At 45.1% G+C, this 20,693-nt stretch overlaps 1 protein-coding gene across 1 annotated transcript in view; it reads right to left on the bottom strand.

Annotated features, from left to right (window-relative positions):
• pdss2 (prenyl (decaprenyl) diphosphate synthase, subunit 2) overlaps nucleotides 1-20,693 on the bottom strand; it is a 46,182-nt gene that overhangs the window by 20,782 nt on the left and 4,707 nt on the right. Inside the window, exons 2-3 of the mRNA XM_079527753.1 lie at nucleotides 14,938-15,078; nucleotides 1,361-1,559 (exon numbers count right to left, since the gene is read on the bottom strand). Coding sequence (XP_079383879.1) covers nucleotides 1,361-1,559; nucleotides 14,938-15,078 — 340 coding nt within the window. The remainder of the gene's footprint in view (nucleotides 1-1,360; nucleotides 1,560-14,937; nucleotides 15,079-20,693) is intronic.

Raw genomic sequence — 20,693 nt, 5'->3', positions numbered from 1 at the left:
AAACGATAGGAAAGATACAAATATTAGCACCAGGTAGACATAAAGCTATCATGACTTTTAATCGTCAACATACCCATTCTAAACTCCCCCCTGTCAGGTGTAAAGGAGCAACTTGGACACTCGGGCATGAAGGAAGCATGAGTTCAAGTCTGTTGCTCTCCCCATGTCCCCCATATATGGGGACTAGGTTGGCGGAGGGTGAGTAGAGCCCAGGATCACATTAGATAATTGACACAGGGGTGAAAAATGGGTTACAAAAAAAAAAACATACACATTCTCAAGTTTGGGGGGAAATGGCGGGGGTACACAGCCTTCAGCCACAGTGACAAAATGTCCATCACAATGTTCGCAACACAACGTTGTAGCTGTAACTGTTATCACTTTGACGAGCTTCCTTGCCCAATGTCTCCTTGTAGTGTTTCTCTCCAGCACTACAAACACCATGACAGCCGGTTACATCATAAAAGTAGGAGGACACCTTTTCAAATTCCACGTTTCGGCTGACCCCCAGACAGACGTAAACCCAGACTGTTGTGTTGAATAAGACGGGGGGGGGGGGGGGGGGGGGGGGGCAGGGAAGGCGATAAGGGGGGGTGGGCAGGGAAGGCGATAAGGGGGGGTGGGCAGGGAAGGCGATAAGGGCTGGTTTGGCTGCCGGGGCGCAGGGAAAGGGAAACATGGTTATTTTGATCCACTCGGGCGACCGCATTCTGACGGCAGGAGCTTGGTGACAGAATCTGTCAGCAAGGGGTTACCGGGGTGTGCACCAGATACCGACTGTTGGTGCGCTTATGAGGTCACCAAACACACACACGCATACGTAGTGTACTATACAGTACATACGCGTGCACTGCATGCACACTGGAAACAGACAGACGGACAGACACAGACGTACACACACACACACACACACTTGTCTATAAATGGAAAGTCAATAAGAAGGATTCCCTCTCTATGGTTCAATTGCACAGTAAACATTGCGTTGTGCCGTTAAAGACGATAGCGAGCCGAGTCTCTCCGTTTCCACGATTTGCACAAAACAAAAACGGAGCGGGGGGCTCCCTATGCGTTTGTGTGTGTGTGTGTGTAATTGAGAACGTTACTGTGCAGGCGTGGGGCCGCGAGTGTCACGATGTGGCTTAAGTGAGAGAACGGATCTGTCGATTCAATACATTTAAGCAGGACCAACACAATTGACGGTGATAGCGGGAACCACAATTGCGGCCTCCTGGAGCCCCCCCCCCCCCGCATCGATACAGGGATTGTCATTGATATCGGCGTCATATATTAGAGATTTGTTTTGGCGATGAGTTCGCTGCTCAGACTGCTGCTGACGGGTAGGGGGAGGAGGGCGGTTTACCTTAGTGTTGTTGAGCTGGGCCAGTCCGGTACACGCGTTGGCTAGCAGGAAGTCTCCGCTCAGGACGGCCATCTTGTTGCCAAACTGCATGTCCTTCAGTGGGCCGTCCGAATTCGTCCACTCCTTCAGGTCGACGATCCCGCGGTGCACCAAGAAGGCGGTGTGGATGAGTTCTGTGATTTCTGCCAAGTGCCGCTGGCTATGGGGGGGAGGGGGGGGAAAGGGATAAATCATTGGAGACATTTGCCATAATGCCTTAATTAATTGGGGGAGGGAAGTCGGGCGGGAGGTACTCTACAGCAGGGGTTCTCAACGTTTTTGGCCGGGGACCCCCGGAAATGCTTTGGCAATGTCTCGGGACCCCCGCCCCGCCCCCTCCCGACCCCCAATATAAATTGACTGCTACAATAACCTTAAACCATTTTGGGCGGGAACCCCTTTTGGTGTTTTAAGCATTGTTATAATTTAGCTATTGAAAAATAGCAGATCTACAAGCTCATAGCGCGCCACCGAGTGGCGCGCTACGAGCTTGTAGATCTGCTATTTTTGAAAAAAAGTGAAAATAAAATTTAAAAATAAATCTTTTTTTTCTTTTTTTTTTTTTTAAATAATTTGGAGACCCCCTAAAATAATTTGGCGACCCCCCGAGGGGTCGCGACCCACGGGTTGAGAACCCCTGCTCTACTCTACGGCTGGGGCAGCACCTGACAGCAGGGAGTGTTGGCCGGGAGGAGTAGGACGAAGGCGCAAGTTGTGCTCATATATGGAGTTCTTTAGTCAGGCATGCCCAAATCCCCATTGTTGATGTCAGAACAGGCCAGCTCCTGTATATGGAGATCTAGGGGCAGAGGCTTTTGTCCTGGTTCTGGACAACCGGCTGTCCGACGGACTCGACACCGGGAACTGCACTCCCTGTGGTGGTGTGGAACGCGTGTGTCGAATTTGAAGTCGGTGGGGTGAACGGATTTCGATTTACGTGGATTACAGGCGTACGTACGTTCATTTATAGAGATAGATTATAGGCTATTTATGAAGAACAATGCTACCTTTATTCAACTAGCAGTACTCATTCTGGTTTTTCGAAGTGACTGTCCTGACACCACTCTGCAGTTGTACATTAATAGTACCGCAAATTTGACCTATGTTTATAAAGGATTAACTTTTCGGGCAAGCGGGCATGGCCTTTGGGCCAGTAGAACTTGACCTGTGCTTGCCTGACAGGCAAGTGCCTCTGAGACCAACCCCTGCGGTCATGGTCAAACAGCAACTACTACTGCATGATTTCCACTGTCGTGGCAAGCAGGACTATGGACCATATGCAGATCGAGGCCATCTTACCATATAAGTTAATGGCAAGGTGCTAACAGGGTGCAACTTCCCATAGACACTAGACAGCCCATTCATCTAAACAGAAAATAATCTGATTGCATTACACAACGTCAAACTCACCAACATTGCAACTGTACGAAAAGCTTGAATTATTCTTTCTATCCTCTCAGTGTTGGTTTCATAAAATGAAACCAACACTGTTATGAGTTACTTTCTGTCCTTGCAGGCGATTCTTTTTCTAAGTGTTGCAGTTTGGAAGTGCTCGTTAGATGTCACTCAACTGCCCTGCGTACTACCACCTGTTTTAAATTTGCACTTAATGCAAGAGGCAGCAGGACATTGCTTTACTGAAAACGAGTGCTTCCAAACTCTGATGGCAAGATGACCGCAGTCTGCAAATGGTCAATGGGACAGGGTGAGTAGGGAGGCAGCTTAGAGTATATATTAATAGAGACGGCACCGGATTTCTCCTCCCATCCACTTGCATTAAGTTGCTCAAAAGCGCATGAGGCCATTTCACTCCTCCTTCCGGGTAGGAACAGAGTACATTCTGGGATGGATTGGACCCAAACACATGAACGTGCTGGCCGTTGACTATCATTGCACGCGTTCACGTATGAAACGCCGCTCACGTGTCATCATGAACGTGCGCAATGATAGTCAACGGGACCAGCTCTGGCCCAGCGCTGCAATACCAAATTCGGCCACTATGTCCATTTCGTCTCAGGGTTTCCCCCGGGTGCCGTCTCTATTACCGTAATGTGCCGAATATAAGACGACTCCGATTATAAGACGACCCCCATTTTTTTTGTGGGAAAAGAACATTGAATGTCAAATAGTGTAGTCCCCGATTTATAATACGATTAGGATATTTCCATTGGATAAAAACATCTAAAAACAAACGTCTTATATTCAGGCAAAGGTAATATATACTCTAAGGGAGGCAGGTGCCATGGTTGAGCTGGAGCAGATGAGAAGAAGCTTTTAAAGCCTTGTAAGGCCAGGCTCCGAGTTGGATTTGAGACATGCTGGTCCCGTATAAAGTCTGAGCGCAGCCTTTACATCATCACTGGTTGTTTGCCTCATTACCTGGAGTGATCAGGCTTTTGTGGCCCTGGCACCCCGAGCCCTGGAAGTCAGTGTCATCTTTTATATCACTTCTGAAATCCTACCTTTTACATTTTACGTCGTCAAGGCCTTTTTTTTTTTTATAGTGCTTATTTTATCGCTTCCTTTATGCTCAATCAAAAGAGTGCCGGCCAAACACCAACAGTTCTGGAGAGGTGGCGTGTGCTCTATGCATGGCATCTGTCACACTGCCCCACTGAAGAGCAGTCGTAATACACTGTATTATGAATACCTCTATGCATGGCATCTGTCACACTGTCCCTTGGAAGAGCAGTCGTAATACACTGTATATGAATACCTCTATGCATGGCATCTGTCACACTGCCCCTTGGAAGAGCAGTCGTAATACACTGTATTATGAATACCTCTATGCATGGCATCTGTCACACTGTCCCTTGGAAGAGCAGTCATAATACACTGTATATGAATACCTCTATGCATGGCATCTGTCACACTGCCCCTTGGAAGAGCAGTCGTAATACACTCTATATGAATACCTCTATGCATGGCATCTGTCACACTGCCCCTTGGAAGAGCAGTCGTAATACACTGTATATGAATACCTCTATGCGGCATACATGCATCACTGTTGATTGCGGAGCTGAGAGTTAACTTGAAACCAAGAATTCCATCCATTTAGTAAAAAATCACACCCGTGTGAACTGAGTGGTGTAAGGTATTATATAGCCTGATCAGCTGTGTTCTGACGAAATGTCTGACGTAATGAAATCAGCATCAACCAATCAGCATCAACCATGCTCATTTTTTTTGCACAGACAGACAGACAGACTAACAAAGCCAGTTGTAGGAGTGGTTTACACCACTCAAAAACTAAATTGATGCGCCGACTTTTCCAATTGAGCTATTTTTTTTCTTCGAAATCTGTTTTTTTAGATTAACATATATACAACGTATGCATAGGTTAAGGTGGATGAAAAAGGTCAAGACATTTCACAAGTCAAAATCTTCACATCCTATGCCTCGTTACAGACCACTGAAAACCAAGAAATTGCTAATAAGTCGTATTATCAGCTTGCAGCAACTCTGTGTGTGTGTGTGTGTGTGTGTGTGTGTGTGTGTGTGTGTGTGTGTGCGCTTAACATTCCAAGCATTTCAGCTTCCTTTGTTGTCCTGGCCTTGAAGGATAACCAATGGTCAAAAAGTGTTGATGTAAAGAAGTGTTGAAATCTGCGCTGCCTGCTCATCTCTGCAAGCTGATAAAAAAACAACAACACAACAGCTTGTACACAACAGCTTGTACCGCAGTGTGTCAGGGGTTGTGTTAAGAGAATAAAATCATTAGAAAATAACAGCTATTCTTGATTATGGGAGAAAAGACAAAAGTGGGTCTATGAATAGAGCCTTTTCAGTGCAGCCTTAGGGAGGTTATAATCAAATGTTGATTCAGTCATTGCTGGGGGATGATAATTAGGCTCCTCTCCATATGGAATGAGCTCTCTCGCCGCTGTGCAACGGGAGGGATCCATTCAGGCAGGGTTGAGTGCGCTGATAGCCACTTACAGCCATCTTTCAGCTGCCGTGTGAACCTGATGAGCTGGCCGCCTGCTTTATGTGCCAGCCCCTTGCCGCGCACGCGCACACACACACACACACACACACACACACACACACACACACACAGTGTCTGGCAGCCAGGTAATTGCGCATTCGAAGTTGGACCCTAGAAGATGTTATTAAAATTCAATAATGTCATCTATTTGGCTTCTCAATCACACCCATTGTCTGCACATGAGTGAAAGGTTCCTCCGCTCGGTGACGGTGACGAGACCAGGAACGTGGTCGGGGGGGGGGGGGGGGGGGGGGTTGGGGCGACTGACAGGCGCCGAGTGCACGAGTCACGTTTCAGTGGGACAAAAAGTTTGGGGGGGACGCGCCGGACTGCGATTCTAAGATTCCACGCTGCCCATGGCTATCTTCACTGCAACACTGAAGGCAGATGAATTAAAAAAAAAAGGCATTCACGGCGAACTGTTTTTTTTTGTGTTGCACAGTACCGCATGAGAAAGTGGTTTGTTTCTTTTCTTTGCAAGTTTGCGGTCACCTTTTAAAGTAAGTAAGTATGACTGGAAGCACACTATAGTCTATAGACTCGGAGATACAAAACGGGCAAAAGTCTGAACCCAAAATGTACCCGAGAATTCACAGTGTGCGCCAGAGATGTGCACACGGAGATAAAACATATAACACATGAGTACTGTTTGAGAGAGACACACACACACACACACACACACACTCTTGCAGTCCTGATCAGCGGGCATGGCGTAGCTCGGGGAGGAAAAAGAAATAAATAAAAAGGGGACAAGAGGGCCGATGTATAAATAGCTTTGGTGGCCAGTTGCATAGCAACCGATGCCATCTTGCCGAGGTGTTCCGCCCCCCAGCCACGCCCCTTGTCCTGAGTGTTCTGTTCTCATCCATTTGCCTCCCTCCCTCCTTTAGCGCGGGCGCGCGTGTGTGTGTGTGTGTGTGTGTGTGTGTGTGTGTGGGGGGGGGGGGTTATGGAACAGTGGTCTGTCCATCACATGGGCTCTCGTCGTGTACCGTTCCAGTGGCACAACGCATTCATTTGTCAAACCACCAAATTAAGAGGTGTGGCTACAGTTTGGAACTATCCGCAATATTTTGCGCGCGCACGCAACGGGGGGTGCGTGCATGCATGCGCGTCGAGCTCACTCTGTCTCTATCCCGTCTACACACTCTAAATCCCCACACGGTGTTGTCATTTTATCCATTTTGAAACTCATTTTATCCATTTTGAAACTCGAGTGTACTAAAATGTAACTCAGAGAGTGTAGGTTGCATGTCTCTACACTCTCTGAGTTAAGTTAATACCGAGGATTCTTACGGTTGTATCTTCACTGTCTGTCTAGCCCATTAAGACCTGAGACCAGATTCTACTAAATGTCTTCCAAATCCCGACGGTTCTCAAACTATTTCATGTCAAGGACCCCAAAAATTATATGTAATTGGCCCGCCGACCCCCCCATCTGAAGATGTGTTGTTGTTCCAGGAACCCCCCCCCAGAAGCAAATGTTTGCGTTCGCTGGGAAAAAAAACATATATTCAAAGACACATTTTCATGATTAAAAAAAAAAAAAAAAATCTACAAGCTCACAGGTATGCGCTTGTAGATCTGCTATTTCTCAACAGCTGAAGTTTAACCCATTCTGGGCGGGAACCCCTTTTGGTGGTTACATACATTATGTTATAATTTAGCTATTGAAAAATAGCAGATCTACAAGCTCATAGCGCGCCACCGAGTGGCGCGCTATGAACTTGTAGGTCTGCTATTTTTGAAAAATCGTTAAAATGTGCCTCAAATCTTTCAGAAAATTGTCATGAAAATTCGACGTCAGGCCTGAATGGGTAAAAACAACGGTTCGAGGGGTTGAAAAAGCTACGAGGTGACGCCGACGCGTTCTCGGGTCTAGACGGGCTATACTAGCATAGGTGCTCTGGTGGTTGGTTGGTTGGTTAGTCGGTGTCGGGCGGCGCAGTGCGAGATGTTTTACAAATGCTGCCTGTCAGGAGGGAGGATACCGTCCGCTGGAGGTATCAATCACCCCCCCCTCACCCCCCTCTCTGCCTCCCTCCGTCTCCCCATCAGCGCAGGTGCTAATGAGCCCGGGAGAGGAGGTGGGGGAGTTGGAGGAGGGACAGCGCAGAGAGAGAGAGAGAGAGAGAGAGAGAGCGATAGAGAGAGCGAGACGGTGCAAATGAGGTGATCAAGCCATGCCCGGCGTGCAAGTGGGCATGTGTGCGTGCGTGTGTGTGTGTGTGTGTGTGTGTGTGTGTGCGTGCGTGTTGGGGATGATGATCCATCACCCATGATGGAGTGAATGTGTGCCAGCTCCAGTGATCCAGCGTTGCCGCAAGCGATGAGTATATGGCAAGTTGAGAGACATGAGGTGAATGTGTGATAACACAGTCAGTTCATATCTCGAGCCGCATGGATACGTGAATGAGCGGGGCTGACGGCCTGACGACTCACACCTTGTTCCAATTACAGTAGGTTTAACCACTTAGGTCTTATTATCGTCGCTGAAAGCCCTTTATCTCCATATTCTAACTTTTTCTGGGTGTTTTTTGGACTGCGGGATGAATTAAATCGCCTAGTTTTTCCACTAACCTTTTGAAGAAGCACCCGGGGCCGTTATCGCCGTTCCGTTTCACGAAAATCCACTTTAACCCATTTTGGGCGGGATCCCCTTTTGGTGTTAGCACTATGTTATGCTTTAGCTATTGAAAAATAGCAGATCTACAAGCTCATAGCGCGCCACCGAGTGGCGCGCTACGAGCTCGTAGGTCTGCTATTTTTGAAAAATCGAAGAACCACTGACATAGAAACATAGCTTTTTCAGAAAACTGTCAGGATGTGGAAGACATTTTTAGAATCTGATCTCAGGTCAAAATGGGTTGAAATAGTGTGATCGTTTGTAATGGTGTTGGAAGAAAAAAAAGATCCGCCGTGCGACAACAACAAGGAAGAGGGAAGATCTGCTATTTTCATCAAAGATACGTGTTGGGGAGGGTAAAAAAACGGAGGGGATCAAGTATGCAACCCTGGGGTACCCCGGTCAACAAAGTTTATGGGGTATAAGTAGTTAATATAGGGATGTGCGTGCTCAACGCGAGAGCCCAACGCGGCACAGCTCCGCACTAGACACACACGCGCGCGCCTTGTGCCAGCTACGAGCAAGAAAGGAGCCATTCAGGTGTCTAGCGCACAACCGCGCCAAATACAACAGTCACTTCTGGTAACCACTTGGCACAGCCGTAAAAACACACACAGTCTCACACACACACACACACACACACACACACACACACACACACACACACACACACACACACACACACACACACACACACACACACACACACACACACACACACACACACACACACACACACACACACACACACACACACACACACACACACACACACACACACACACAGCCCTGCTCTCACTTGCATTCTGGGACTTTATGTGACTGCGCGTTGAGAGAGGAAAACGCAAATATCAAAGCGCTGGGAAGCGCATGCCTGTGAATTCTAATTCCGTGTACACTTAAGATGGGTCACACTGGGGAACACTAAATAAATAAATAAACAAACATGCGTGCACCCAATAGCTGGGCTTTTATAAGTTGCAACTGGCATTAACATTATAGTCTGTATGTAACCTATACTGTAAACTCATCATTAACGTCCCAAGAGTAAATAATATGACATTTGCACGTGTATTTGGAAGCCAATGTCACAATTATGTGACTGCAATTGTGGGATGTTAGGTTGGAGCTGTGAACTCCCCTCAAAGACCCCACTTAGTTGTGTAAAAACATAACGACGGAAACACTTAAAAGCAGGAACGGCTATCGGTTTATTTAAATGTTTTATTTAACCAGCTAAAACACATTGATACTGCGTCTCTGTTAAGTGGGAACTGGCCAAGAGGCAGAAATAAAATAAATTACACTTCAATACTACATGGTAAATGTCATAGAAGTCATTGTATCATTGTATGACATTGCCCAGCCATGTGCAACGCTGTGTCTAATTATGCTTGTTGGCATACTACAGGGTTTTGCTGGGTTTAAGCCATTCAGGACGGGAACGCCTTTTGGTGTTTTGTTAAGACTTTAGCTATGGAAAAATAGCAGATATACAAGCTCGTAGCGCGGCACCGAGTGCCGCGCTACGAGCTTGTATATCTGCTATTTTTGAAAAATTGTGAACATAAATCTTTGAATACATAATTCTTTCAGAGCGAACGTTTTTAACTAAAATCTTTGCTTCTCCCCCCAGAAGTTCCTGTAACAACATATTTCCAGATGGGGGTCACCGGCCACATAGGCTACATATAATTTTGGGGGTCAATTCAAACTTTATTAGCAGACCCGGTCACTCGGGTCCATACAAGGGGTAAACATACAAGAAATACGACAGGCAATAAAAGGTCCAATAAAAAGGTCCTCGACATGAAATTGTTTGAGAACCACAGATATAGAAAACATAGGTTTTTCAGAAAACTGTCACGACTTAGAAGACATTTTGTAGAATCTGGTCTCAGTCCAGAATGAGTTAAACACTTATGGTCCATAGAATATCAATAGATGGGTAATAAGTGCCCTTCTAACATACAGTCTCTTGATGGAGGACCCAACGGCACTGGTTGCCGTGGCGATAGCGACACATCAGTGGCGTGGACAGAGATGTCGTGTGGGAGGTGGTGGCAGACTGGCAGATGGCTCAAATAATGTCTAATGAAGTGATTATGTACTGTAGTTGGAGGAAGTCAACTCAAGACAAAGTTATATGTGGCAATAATTTCTGTCTCTCTCTATTTATAGGCGCCTATGGTGACCACTCCACGTCAATTACTTCTTTTCTACCTAGTAATTATTCTGTTGGCGATCGGTTTCAGTTTAATAGAATTTCTATTTAATTCTTTTGAAATAAACTCGGGGAAAGTGACTCGAAGTGACAAGCTAGCCAGACTATCTCTGAGCTATAGTGGCCAGAGCAAAAGGTTAATAAGAAAATTACCTGAACGGTGTGCATCTGGGGGACAAAAAACATTTTTATGAGATGGCTTCTCTAGCCGTCTAGAAGATTTTCTGTGTCTGTCTATTTTGCGAACCACTGGACCGCTCAACGGCTGTTCTGCCCTTAGATGGCAAACTTAGGGGCGACTGTGGCTCAGGAGGTAGAGCAGGTCATCCAATGAGCAGGTCATCCAATGATCCATGGGTCGGCGGTTCGAATCCCGGCTCCTGCTGTCTACATGTCAAAATGTCCTCGGGCAAGACACTGAACCCCAAATTGCTCCCGATGTGCTGGTTGGTACCTTGCATGGCTTCCGCTGCAATCGGTGTATGAATGTGTGTGTGAATGGGTGAATGTAATGCACAATCTATGTAAAGCGCCTTGGATAAAGGCGCTATATAAATGCACCATTTACCATTTACCAAAGTGACACTTCATATCACCAATAAATGGAGCTTGGACGCTACATCCTGACTCCCATCTCATTTTTAAAGGAGTTTGGCTGACTGTCTAACTATGTACACTAATGTACACGTAGCGAGGACAGTACAGTAAAAAGACAATGCTGTCGACTGCACAACAAGAGATGGTGTAATGAGGGTTTTCAGAGCACACACATAATTAACAGCACATACACCTGTGTGCTTCTCCTAATCAGGGCAATACACAGCACACCTGTTCTATATAATGAATTGAATGACCAGTAAGTGGCTCTGGTAACACTTTGCCATCTAAGGGCAGAACAACGGCAAAAAAGGTTCTTGTGCACACAGAGGACCAAGGACGTAAATCCCCGAAAATGTTTCACATACTGTGTATATTTATTCGTACTTTTTATAACATCCAATTTATCCCATTTTGGACTGAGGCCGATTCCAAAAACGCCTTGTGTGATTCCTGACCTACGTTTTCGGAGAAACTTCAAATATTTATTGAAAAATTACAAATAAAATACATGTTGCTATATAACTGTACGTAGTAACAAGAACCCCAAAAGAGGTTCCCATCTTTAACCCATTTAGACAATTCTACAAATGCCTTCTAAATCCTACACAGTTTTCTGAAAAACCCATGTTTCTATGTCAGTGGTGCTCAACCTTTTTCATGTCAAGGCCCCCGACCCCCATCTGAAAATATGTTGTTCCAGGGACCTCCCAGAAGCAAAGATTTGAGTTAAAAACATTCGCACTTGGTGCCGCGCTATGAGCTTGTAGATCTGCTATTTTTCAATAGCTATAGTATAACATTATGTTTAAAACACCAAAAGGGGTTCCTGTCCAGAATGGGCTAAAAGGCAAAAGAAAAAAAGGGGTTCCCGTCCTAAATGTGATATACTGGAAGTCAATTGATATTGTATTGGGCTGAAACTCTCCACAAATATGGAGATAACTCAACAAAGTGATGTCATGTCCCAAAAAATAAATCACGGCAACTCGCAACTCACAACGTGTCGCATCCCGGTAAGTGAGCGTTATAGGACCCATTTATCAACATATTCTTTGGTCCTCACAAATGCTATACTATAAGATGGTACCGTTTAAGACTGCTCCATTGACAACGAATCAAATGTGACTGAAAAGTGAAATACAAAATGACAAGTTGTTTATAAATGCTGATGTCATGTTCCCTCAATCTATCATCTTCACAACATGATGAAGGGCTTTATTTACAGGAACTGATATGCACGATAACCACAGAGGACAAGATAGAATTACCTGACACAAGGCTTTAGTTTCACTATTCTTTTTTTCCCAGCGGCATCGTGACAGCAGTGGTAGAAAGGTACTCAGATACTTTACTTTAAGTAAAAGTACCAATGCCACAATGTTAAAAAAATAAAAAAAACGTATCGACATAGTAAAAGTACTTAAATCTTTCAAAATAAGTCGATCTAAAAGCAGAATAGGCCGATCTACAAGCTCACAACGTGTCACATAGATAGGCCGTTTCGAGTAGATCGGCGATATCGTAGAATACTAACAAGTAACTAAAGTCAATTTCAAATAATTGTAGTGGAGTAAAAAGTACAATATTTGCCCCTAAAAAGTAATAGACTAGAAGTAAATGATTCTCAAGTACAGTACTTGAGTAAATGTACTACAGTACTTGGTTACTTTCCAGCCCAGCACGACAGTGACAAATGACTGGGATTGTCTTTCGTGGACAGACGCAGCTGATCCTGTCTTGTGTTCACAGTGGACGGTTCCATGTCATGTGGCCATCGTTTTGGGCCAGCGGTGGCCCTAAAAGGTTAGAGAAGCGCCCTTGTGGCCGGAAGGTTGCCCGCCGGTTCGATTTCCCCCGACCGGCAGGTTAAAGTCTGTGTGGGGAAGTGACTGGTCACCTGTCCCCCGACACCGCTGAAGTAAGCAAGGGTGCACATAACTGGTGCGCATGTTTGGTCAAAATATGTGTTGCGGCCGTGCGTACTGCCGCCAATACCAACATTTACTAGCTCTGGTGTCACGTACTATAAGGATGTCTATGTAGTACAGGGGTGGGCAACTTTGACGATGGAGAGGGCCACTATATTTCCTCGCTCACTCCCTAGGGCCATATATTACTGTCGTAGCAAAAATAGCCGATCGGCAATTTTTGCTATATTCGAATTGAAATCTTGAGTTTTTACTATTTTTGAATTGGAATCCTGAAAATTAACATTTTTATGTCATTTCAAATGCCTTTAATTATACTTGTGTCGAGCATTGAGCTACTAATTTAGACTGAAGTAATTACAGCGGGTCATGTTTTGCATGTCGTAGAATTGTAAACAGCTGAAACCAATAATATATCAGTATTCTGACATTAACCTGAGGGCCACATTAAGTGAAGGTGGGGGCCGCATGTGGCCCCCGGGCCGCCAGTTGCCCAGCCCTGATGTAGTATGTACGCCCTGTAAGTAGACATAAAACTAGTGTTGACTAATCATTACAAGTCGCTCTCATTTTGAAGAGGAAGTCCGTTTCGGTTGTAACCAAGCTGCCATGAAAGTTGTTGAAAGTGAAACTTGTTATGGTGCCGTTCGGCGCTCTAGTCTAATCAAGTAAACAAGAACCCACATGAATTAAACATTCGGTTTTAGCCAAAGTTCATATATTTACGATATGAAAAACATGCATCTGTGACTTAAACAATGTGCACACTTTGGAAGTACGTTAAAGACGGAACCTCCGCGGCATTAGGCGAGTAGTCCGTTATTTCTCTCTCATGCTGGTTAAGTAGATTAGAGACGAGGCCTGGGAGAAAGATCTAGTTATAACAATTGATGATGATGATAGCTGGGAATCATATCTTAACACCATACACAGTTGCTTCATAAACTCCAGACATCATTTGATCCAATTTAAGGTAATCCACAGGCTGCATTATTCCTGCACTAAGCTACACTCATTTTATCCCTCTGTTTCATGCTCAAAGTGTAACACGACAGAGGGCTCTAATCTCTAGGACATCTTTTTTGGTCATGCCGCAAACTAACAACATTTTGGAGTGACATCTTTAAGTTTCTCTCAGACGTGTTTGACTGTGTTATCACCCCAGACCCCTACTGTGCTATTCTGGGTGGATTTCAAGACCTGTCATTTCTAACTCATTACCAACATAAAGCTATACCATATGGCATGGTTATCGCATAAAGGAATATTCTGACCCATTGGAAAGGAGTGGAAGTACCCTCTTTTAATGTACGGCTAGCAGAATTGACCAACCTGCTGCAAATGGAAAAGATAAGATATGACGTTTCTCTTAAAACGAAAGTATTCGACAGAATGTGGCAACCGTTTTTTTCTCACTTATCATTAACAGGCTGAAGTATGTATGCACATGCGTATTTTATTTTATTTTCTAAAACTCTTAACTGTGATCTATTGTATTATTCATTTGTGTACATTTTGTTTTTGTTTCTGTGTATTTTTCATTTTTTTCTTTCCTTTGAATGGGGGGGGTGGGGAGGGTTTGTGTGTGTATGTGATGTGAATGTTTGTAAAGTATGTCTTGTCTTTAAACCTGAAAATGTAAAAAAAAAAAAAAGGAAATTAGAGACATCTGCGCACCAAGCGACATCTCCAGGTTCTCCTGTGAGAGCTTGTCAAAAAAAGGTTATGTGCACCCTCGAGTACCTGTATAAGACTGCGGTCACCTCCCAGGTGGTGGCGGCGGCGGTGGCTCAGGGGTAGAGTGGCTGGATGGTAACCGCAAGGTTGCCTGTTCGAACCCGGGCTCCCCCAGAGTTAGTGTCGAAGTGTCCTTGAGCAAGACACTGAACCCCAAATTGCTCCCGATATGCTGGCTAGTGCCTTGCATGGTTTCTGCCGCCATCGGTGTATGAATGTGTGTGTGAATGGGTCAATTGATGCACAATCTATGTAAAGCGCCTTGGATAAAGGCGCTATATAAATGCACCATTTACCATTTACCATTTTTAACGTGCATGTCTGTCTGTCTGTGTGTTTCTATGTGCAGGGCGTTGCTGGAAATGAGCACTCGTCGTGCTCAGCTACTACCCTATAGGGTAAAGTAAATAATACAAAATGAATAACAAGCGTTACCTGGGGTAGATGCCGCTGACCATGTCCTGAGGGAGGAGATCGGAGGAGGCCGTGTGGCTGCTGGGCCCCGCTGCCTTGGACAAGAGCAGCACCACCAGTCCCCTCATCTGAAGGTTGGTCTTACTGTCGTAGACAAAACCCCTAGGATGGTTCAGACAAGTTCAGCACGAGATTAGGATTATCATCACATCAACTTCGTAATGAAATGAGTGTGCTTGACTAAATCATTCAAACTACGTTGGTCAGTAGACGGTAGTACGGTACACAGACATATTTGGCGGCCGGGGAACCGTATTTTTTTTTCTCTAGTGAAGTCGTCAACCTCATCATTTCTGAATAATAAAAGGCTAAATAGTACTACACGTCGCAAAGTTGAACGTGCAAAATGTATTCTGATCATGGACAGAAAAATGCTCTCCAACGGTGTGTGATGACCTTTGAATAGTATGAATAATACCACAAGAGAAGGACCCAATGCAACAGTCAAACCCTGACCTGAAGTTGTATGTTTTTTTAGGCCCGAAGTCTTTGAATATATATTCAAAGATTTGTGCCGCGTTTTTACGATTTTTCAAAAATAGCAGACCTACAAGCTCGTAGCGCACACCGTGGCGCGCTATGAGCTTGTAGATCTGCTATTTTTCAATAGCTAAAGTATAACATAATGCTTAGTTAAAACACCAAAAGGGGGTCCCGTTCTGATTGGGTTAAACATACTGTAAGGGGCGGAGGGGGCAATCCCCAAAATAGGGGCACCAGAATTAAAGTGGTTAATAACCAAATAAATAACGAAACAAGTGCTACGGTGCAATAGTAACAAATAGACTACAAAAGCATACATGGTCTAACATTCTAACTAGTCCATCTGTGGGTATTTCTATCATTGGGGCTACCATGAACGGTCCAAACAAATATCACACGACTTACACCGTGTTGCTGTCCCTCAATATACAATAAATATATCTGTTGTGCAGCTGTGCAGTCGTTTGTTTTAGCAGAGCAAGCTCCTGCCTCCCAAACCGCTAACCCTCTGATACACAAGTGCAAACACAAACCCCCGAAGTCCGGCCGCCGCTGCCGCTGCGCGGTGGTGGAGGCCAGATTAAATATCTTTTTACGCGCTCTGGGGAGCGGTTTAGACAGAGCACCTCTAATCCTGTCCCCAGGGAGCCCCCCCCCCCCGTGCCATGAATCACACTCTCGTTAGAGGCTCCGAGGCAGACACGCGGGTACGCCCACCCCCCCCCCCCCCCCCGTCCACACTGACTACTAGCTCAGACAACGGCCTCCGTCAGCCACCCACCCCCATCCTCCTCCCCCTGACCCAGCCCTGCACCACGGGCGGAGGACGTGGAAGAACGGAGGTGACAAGTGACTGGATGTAAGAGATAAAAGCATGATGGAGACAAGTATGTGTGCGTGTGTGTGCACGTGCGTGTGTGTAAACTTAAAGGGAAAACCACCCATTTTCAACATTTTACTATGTCATTAATATACCTTAGAGCTGTTGTGTGGAAATAATAAAAAGTCCCCCCCATTCTGTGTTTCCTAGAACTGTAATTATGAAAAAAATCACACCCGTGTGAACTGAGTGGTGTAAGGCCTGTCTGACGTAATGAAATCATGTCTGACGTAATGAAATCACACCCGGGTGAACAGGGTGAACATAGCAACCATGCTCATTTTTTCTGCACTAACAAAGCCAGGTGTAGGAAATCATACCCGGGTGAACAGGGTGAACATAGCAACCATGCTCATTTTTTCTGCACTAACAAAGCCAGTTGTAGAGTGGTTTACACCACTCAAAAAATCATTAACATGGTGAAACACATCTTGATGACATCATCAAGATGTGTTTCACCATGTTAATGATTTTTTTCAGACCTCTAGTTCTGGGAAACACAGAATGGGGGAACCTTTTTATTATTTCCACACAACAGCTCTAAGGTACATTAATGACATAGTAAAATGTTGAAAATGAGTGGAATGCCCCTTTAAGCATACATAGAAAGAAAGAGAAATACTGTAGGTAAGGAGTCTTTTAGTTGTACTGGACGAGCAACCTTACTCGGGCCAGCAGAATGCGCGCCCTGAAATGCACCACCACCGGCCCCACCTCCAAAAAAAAAACTGAACCCATCACATAAAATACCTCAAGTTGCTTTTGCGACAATTTACGATGCTGCCGACATTAAGTAGGCTGTGTTTCATCATCGCGGCGGGGCTCTGGTCGCAGAGTTATTTATCGTCGCTCTAAATTTTGCTTAGTTGGAAAACACCAAACAGCCCTGGCACACACAGCTATATACGAGCTGCTCCCCCCGAGCACAGGGATGCCGACGATATAGGCTACAACATTATGAAGGTGCTCCCCTCCTGAGTGAGTGTAGGTAGAACCTGTGGTTTGCCGCGTTGATGGCAGATGATTCATATTTATGTCACTATCTACACCGCCACACATCAATCAATCACCGCCGCCGCCCTCCTGCCACGCAAAAAGGGGTGGGGTGAGGAGGGAGCGTGGCGCACAAGAGGGCTGGGAGAGAAGCAGAATGGGGTGGGGGAGCGAGGGACAAGAGGGAGGGTGAGAGAGAGAGAGAGAGCAGAAGAAACGGAAAGTGAGGAATGGACTGCTGTCATTTTAAAAAGGGTTGTGGACAGGTCAGTGCGTCGCCGGCGCCTGCGACTGCGGCAGCCCTGCAGGGAATCAAGAGGACGGGAGGGCTCGCGTTAATAGATACAAATGTATGACTTGCCGTGTTTGTGCTGTTATCGATCCGCTGTCCGACTTTCTCTTGCATGATATAACTAATGAATGAATTATGCAACAGCCAAGAGACATGGGGCCTTCCTACTTCTTAGCGCAAAACCGTTTTGCAAGATGCCATCCATCTCCAGTGGGGTAAAGTGTTGTGCTGTTTTAGAGAGCGTTTGGTCTCATTTCCAGAATTTGGAGGTTTCAAACCTTCCAACCAAGCACATCGTTAAACCGGGAATTTTGTTTAAATGTATATTTAGTGATTTTACTTAATTCAAATATCACTTATTTTTTCATTTTTTCTGGATAATCCTCCCTACTATAGAGTGTGCTGACCATATAAGGAGTTCCTCCCTGTCCCCAGTGAGCCCCTGGGGTCAAAAAACCCTAGTTTCAGTTTTGGTGGCGGGTGGCAAAGCCTTCATCCAATCAGGATGAGAGGGGCCTTCCTCCAATCATGATCGAGTGGGGGCGGGCCTTGGTGCACATGCTGTTGGCCTGTTGCACTTCCCCCCACTGTAGAGCGTGCATGTGCACATTTTGTTACCGGGGCGGACTGGGTGGTTTTCCAAATCACCCAAATCACTGAATGCTCCTTTAAGAAATTAACAAGTCGCAACATGACCTGAAGGTACACTTTTGTGCTTTTGTAACTCCAGTACATACTGTGTAAGTGTCAAGGTTTTGGACTGGTGGTAATTTTCTTTTCCCCTCTTTAATTCTTCAGATAGCTTAACATTCCCAGGGTGTCAGTCTTATCAAGGGACTAATTCCCGATGCGGTTCTGTCCGTTCTCTTGCCATTAGTGCCTTATTTCATGATTCAAAAGGCCACTGAACTCCTTTCACTTAAGGCCTCGAAACCACAACGATGTCCAAACCGCGGGCAGGCAGCTGGCATACCATTCAAAGACAATCACGCTAATGAATTAAGAAAACAAAAGGCGGGGGGGGGAATTCTTCTTCTTGTAAAGTCACACTACTGTCAAGGACTGTCCTTAAAAAAAAAAAGAGAGACAAGAAAAAGTTTCTTCGTCTTTCTTCTAAGGGCTTTGCAGTCTCTTCGCTGTAACACCAGACTTTGGGGCAAAGTTAGCTGAGCTGCAGTTTTTTGAGAATGAAAGGAAAGGAAAAACCGAAACTCAACTCCACGAGGGTCTGCCTGTCTGCTATTGTGGATATTTTTATCCGCTGCGCGTCTAAGGCGGAGACACAGTGGGAAATACGAACCAGCCAACCCAAGCTGACAGTGAGGAGTCAGACTGTCAGAGGTCTGCCTCGGCCCCCGCCCGCCCCTTGCTACAACACCCAAATGGATTGTCATATCAGATTTAGGTGTATAGGTTATTACACCCTTGGGCTACTGTTTCCAACACGCCCGTCTGTATGGCGGGATTGAGTTCGAGGTCTCTCTCTCTCTCTCTCTGTCTCCGTCATTCCTTGCCCCCCGAAGTTGCTGTTTTCTCTTGGTCACTCATATGGGGAAAAAAAATGGAACCTCAGCGCTTCACTTATCCGATAGCTTTTGGAAGGTGTGATCCGTTTCAATACAGTTGGAGGCCATCGATATTGTCCTTTTATTTTTGCTGAGGTTTGCGTGATCTGCGCAAAAGGACAGTTAACCCATTTTGGGCGGGAACCCCTTTTGGTGTTTTAAACATTGCTATAATTTAGCGATTGAAAAATAGCAGATCTACAAGCTCATAGCGCGCCACCGAGTGGCGCGCTACGAGCTTGTAGGTCTGCTATTTTTGAAAAATTGTGAAAATATTTATTTCAGAAAACTGGAGGATTTAGAAGGATTTTTTAAAATTTTGAGGTCAGGCCTAAATGGGTCAAATGATAAGGGACAATATCGGTGGCACCCAACTGTAGCTCCTTGACCGATGAATAATGTATAATACTTTGGTGTAGCCTTCCCTGAATGTACAACTTCCAGTTATCACTGTGACTGAACAAAACGTGTGGCCAGTTGTCCAGATAACACAGATTGGGGATGAATGTATTGGGCTCTGATGAAGCAGTGGTGGAAACTGGAAAGTAACTAACATGTACGGCACTCGAGTAACATTTTGAGGTGCTTTGACTTTACTGGAGTGGAGTATTTCCATTTGTCTGTACTTTTACTTCGTCATTACTACATCTCAGAGGTAAATATTGTACTTTGACTCCACTACAATTACTTATTAGTTACTTTATAGATTTTGATCATCATTATTACAAAACAATTACAGATTAACCACTTCAGCTCTGTATACATTTCGGCCATTTGAAAGTAGCCGATTTTACAATGTGTTGCGATGCATTGTGAGCTTGCAGATCTATTTTCAAAAGGTTTTAATACATTTTATACATTAGAAAACTTCCGAAATGGGACATTCTGCACAATGAGTACTTTCTACTTTTTGTACTTTAAGTATATTTTGATGACGATACTTTTGTACTTTTACTCAAGGACATTTTGATAAGCCTATCTCACAGAATTTCCCCGCCCCCCTAAATACGCCCCCTTTCGGGGTTAGTGGTGATAGCGTGACGTCACTCCATAGACACTACATGTTAACCGAGGTAATTTAAGAAGTCTACAACTTTTGTTTTCTCAAGGTAAGGTTTGTTCTATCTGTTCGACCTGATTTACCATCTTGTTTGCTTCATAATAATATTGATCTGTCACATTTTTACATTAGAAAATGTACTTAGATTCTCCAGAGAAAAAAACGTGTAAATGCTCATGTTAAAGACACCACTATTTACCGGAAGTGGGCGTGGAAAGCGGGCTGTGAGATAGGCCTATTACCGGAGTATTTCTACATTGCACCTTTGACCTTTACCTTAGTAAAAAAATCACACCCGTGTGAACTGAGTGGTGCAACTCCCCTCCCTCCCCCCCCCCCCTCTCTCTCTCTCTCTCTCTCTCATTAGCAGGCAACAGTGCAGCACTATCCCTCTCTCTCTCTCTGTTTCTGGCACAACAGCGTCCCTACTGGTACTCATGAGTC

This window comes from Electrona antarctica (assembly GCF_951216825.1).
Source record: "Electrona antarctica genome assembly, chromosome: 18".
Taxonomy (NCBI): Eukaryota; Metazoa; Chordata; class Actinopteri; order Myctophiformes; family Myctophidae; genus Electrona; species Electrona antarctica.
This window is presented reverse-complemented; position numbering and strand designations above follow the sequence as displayed.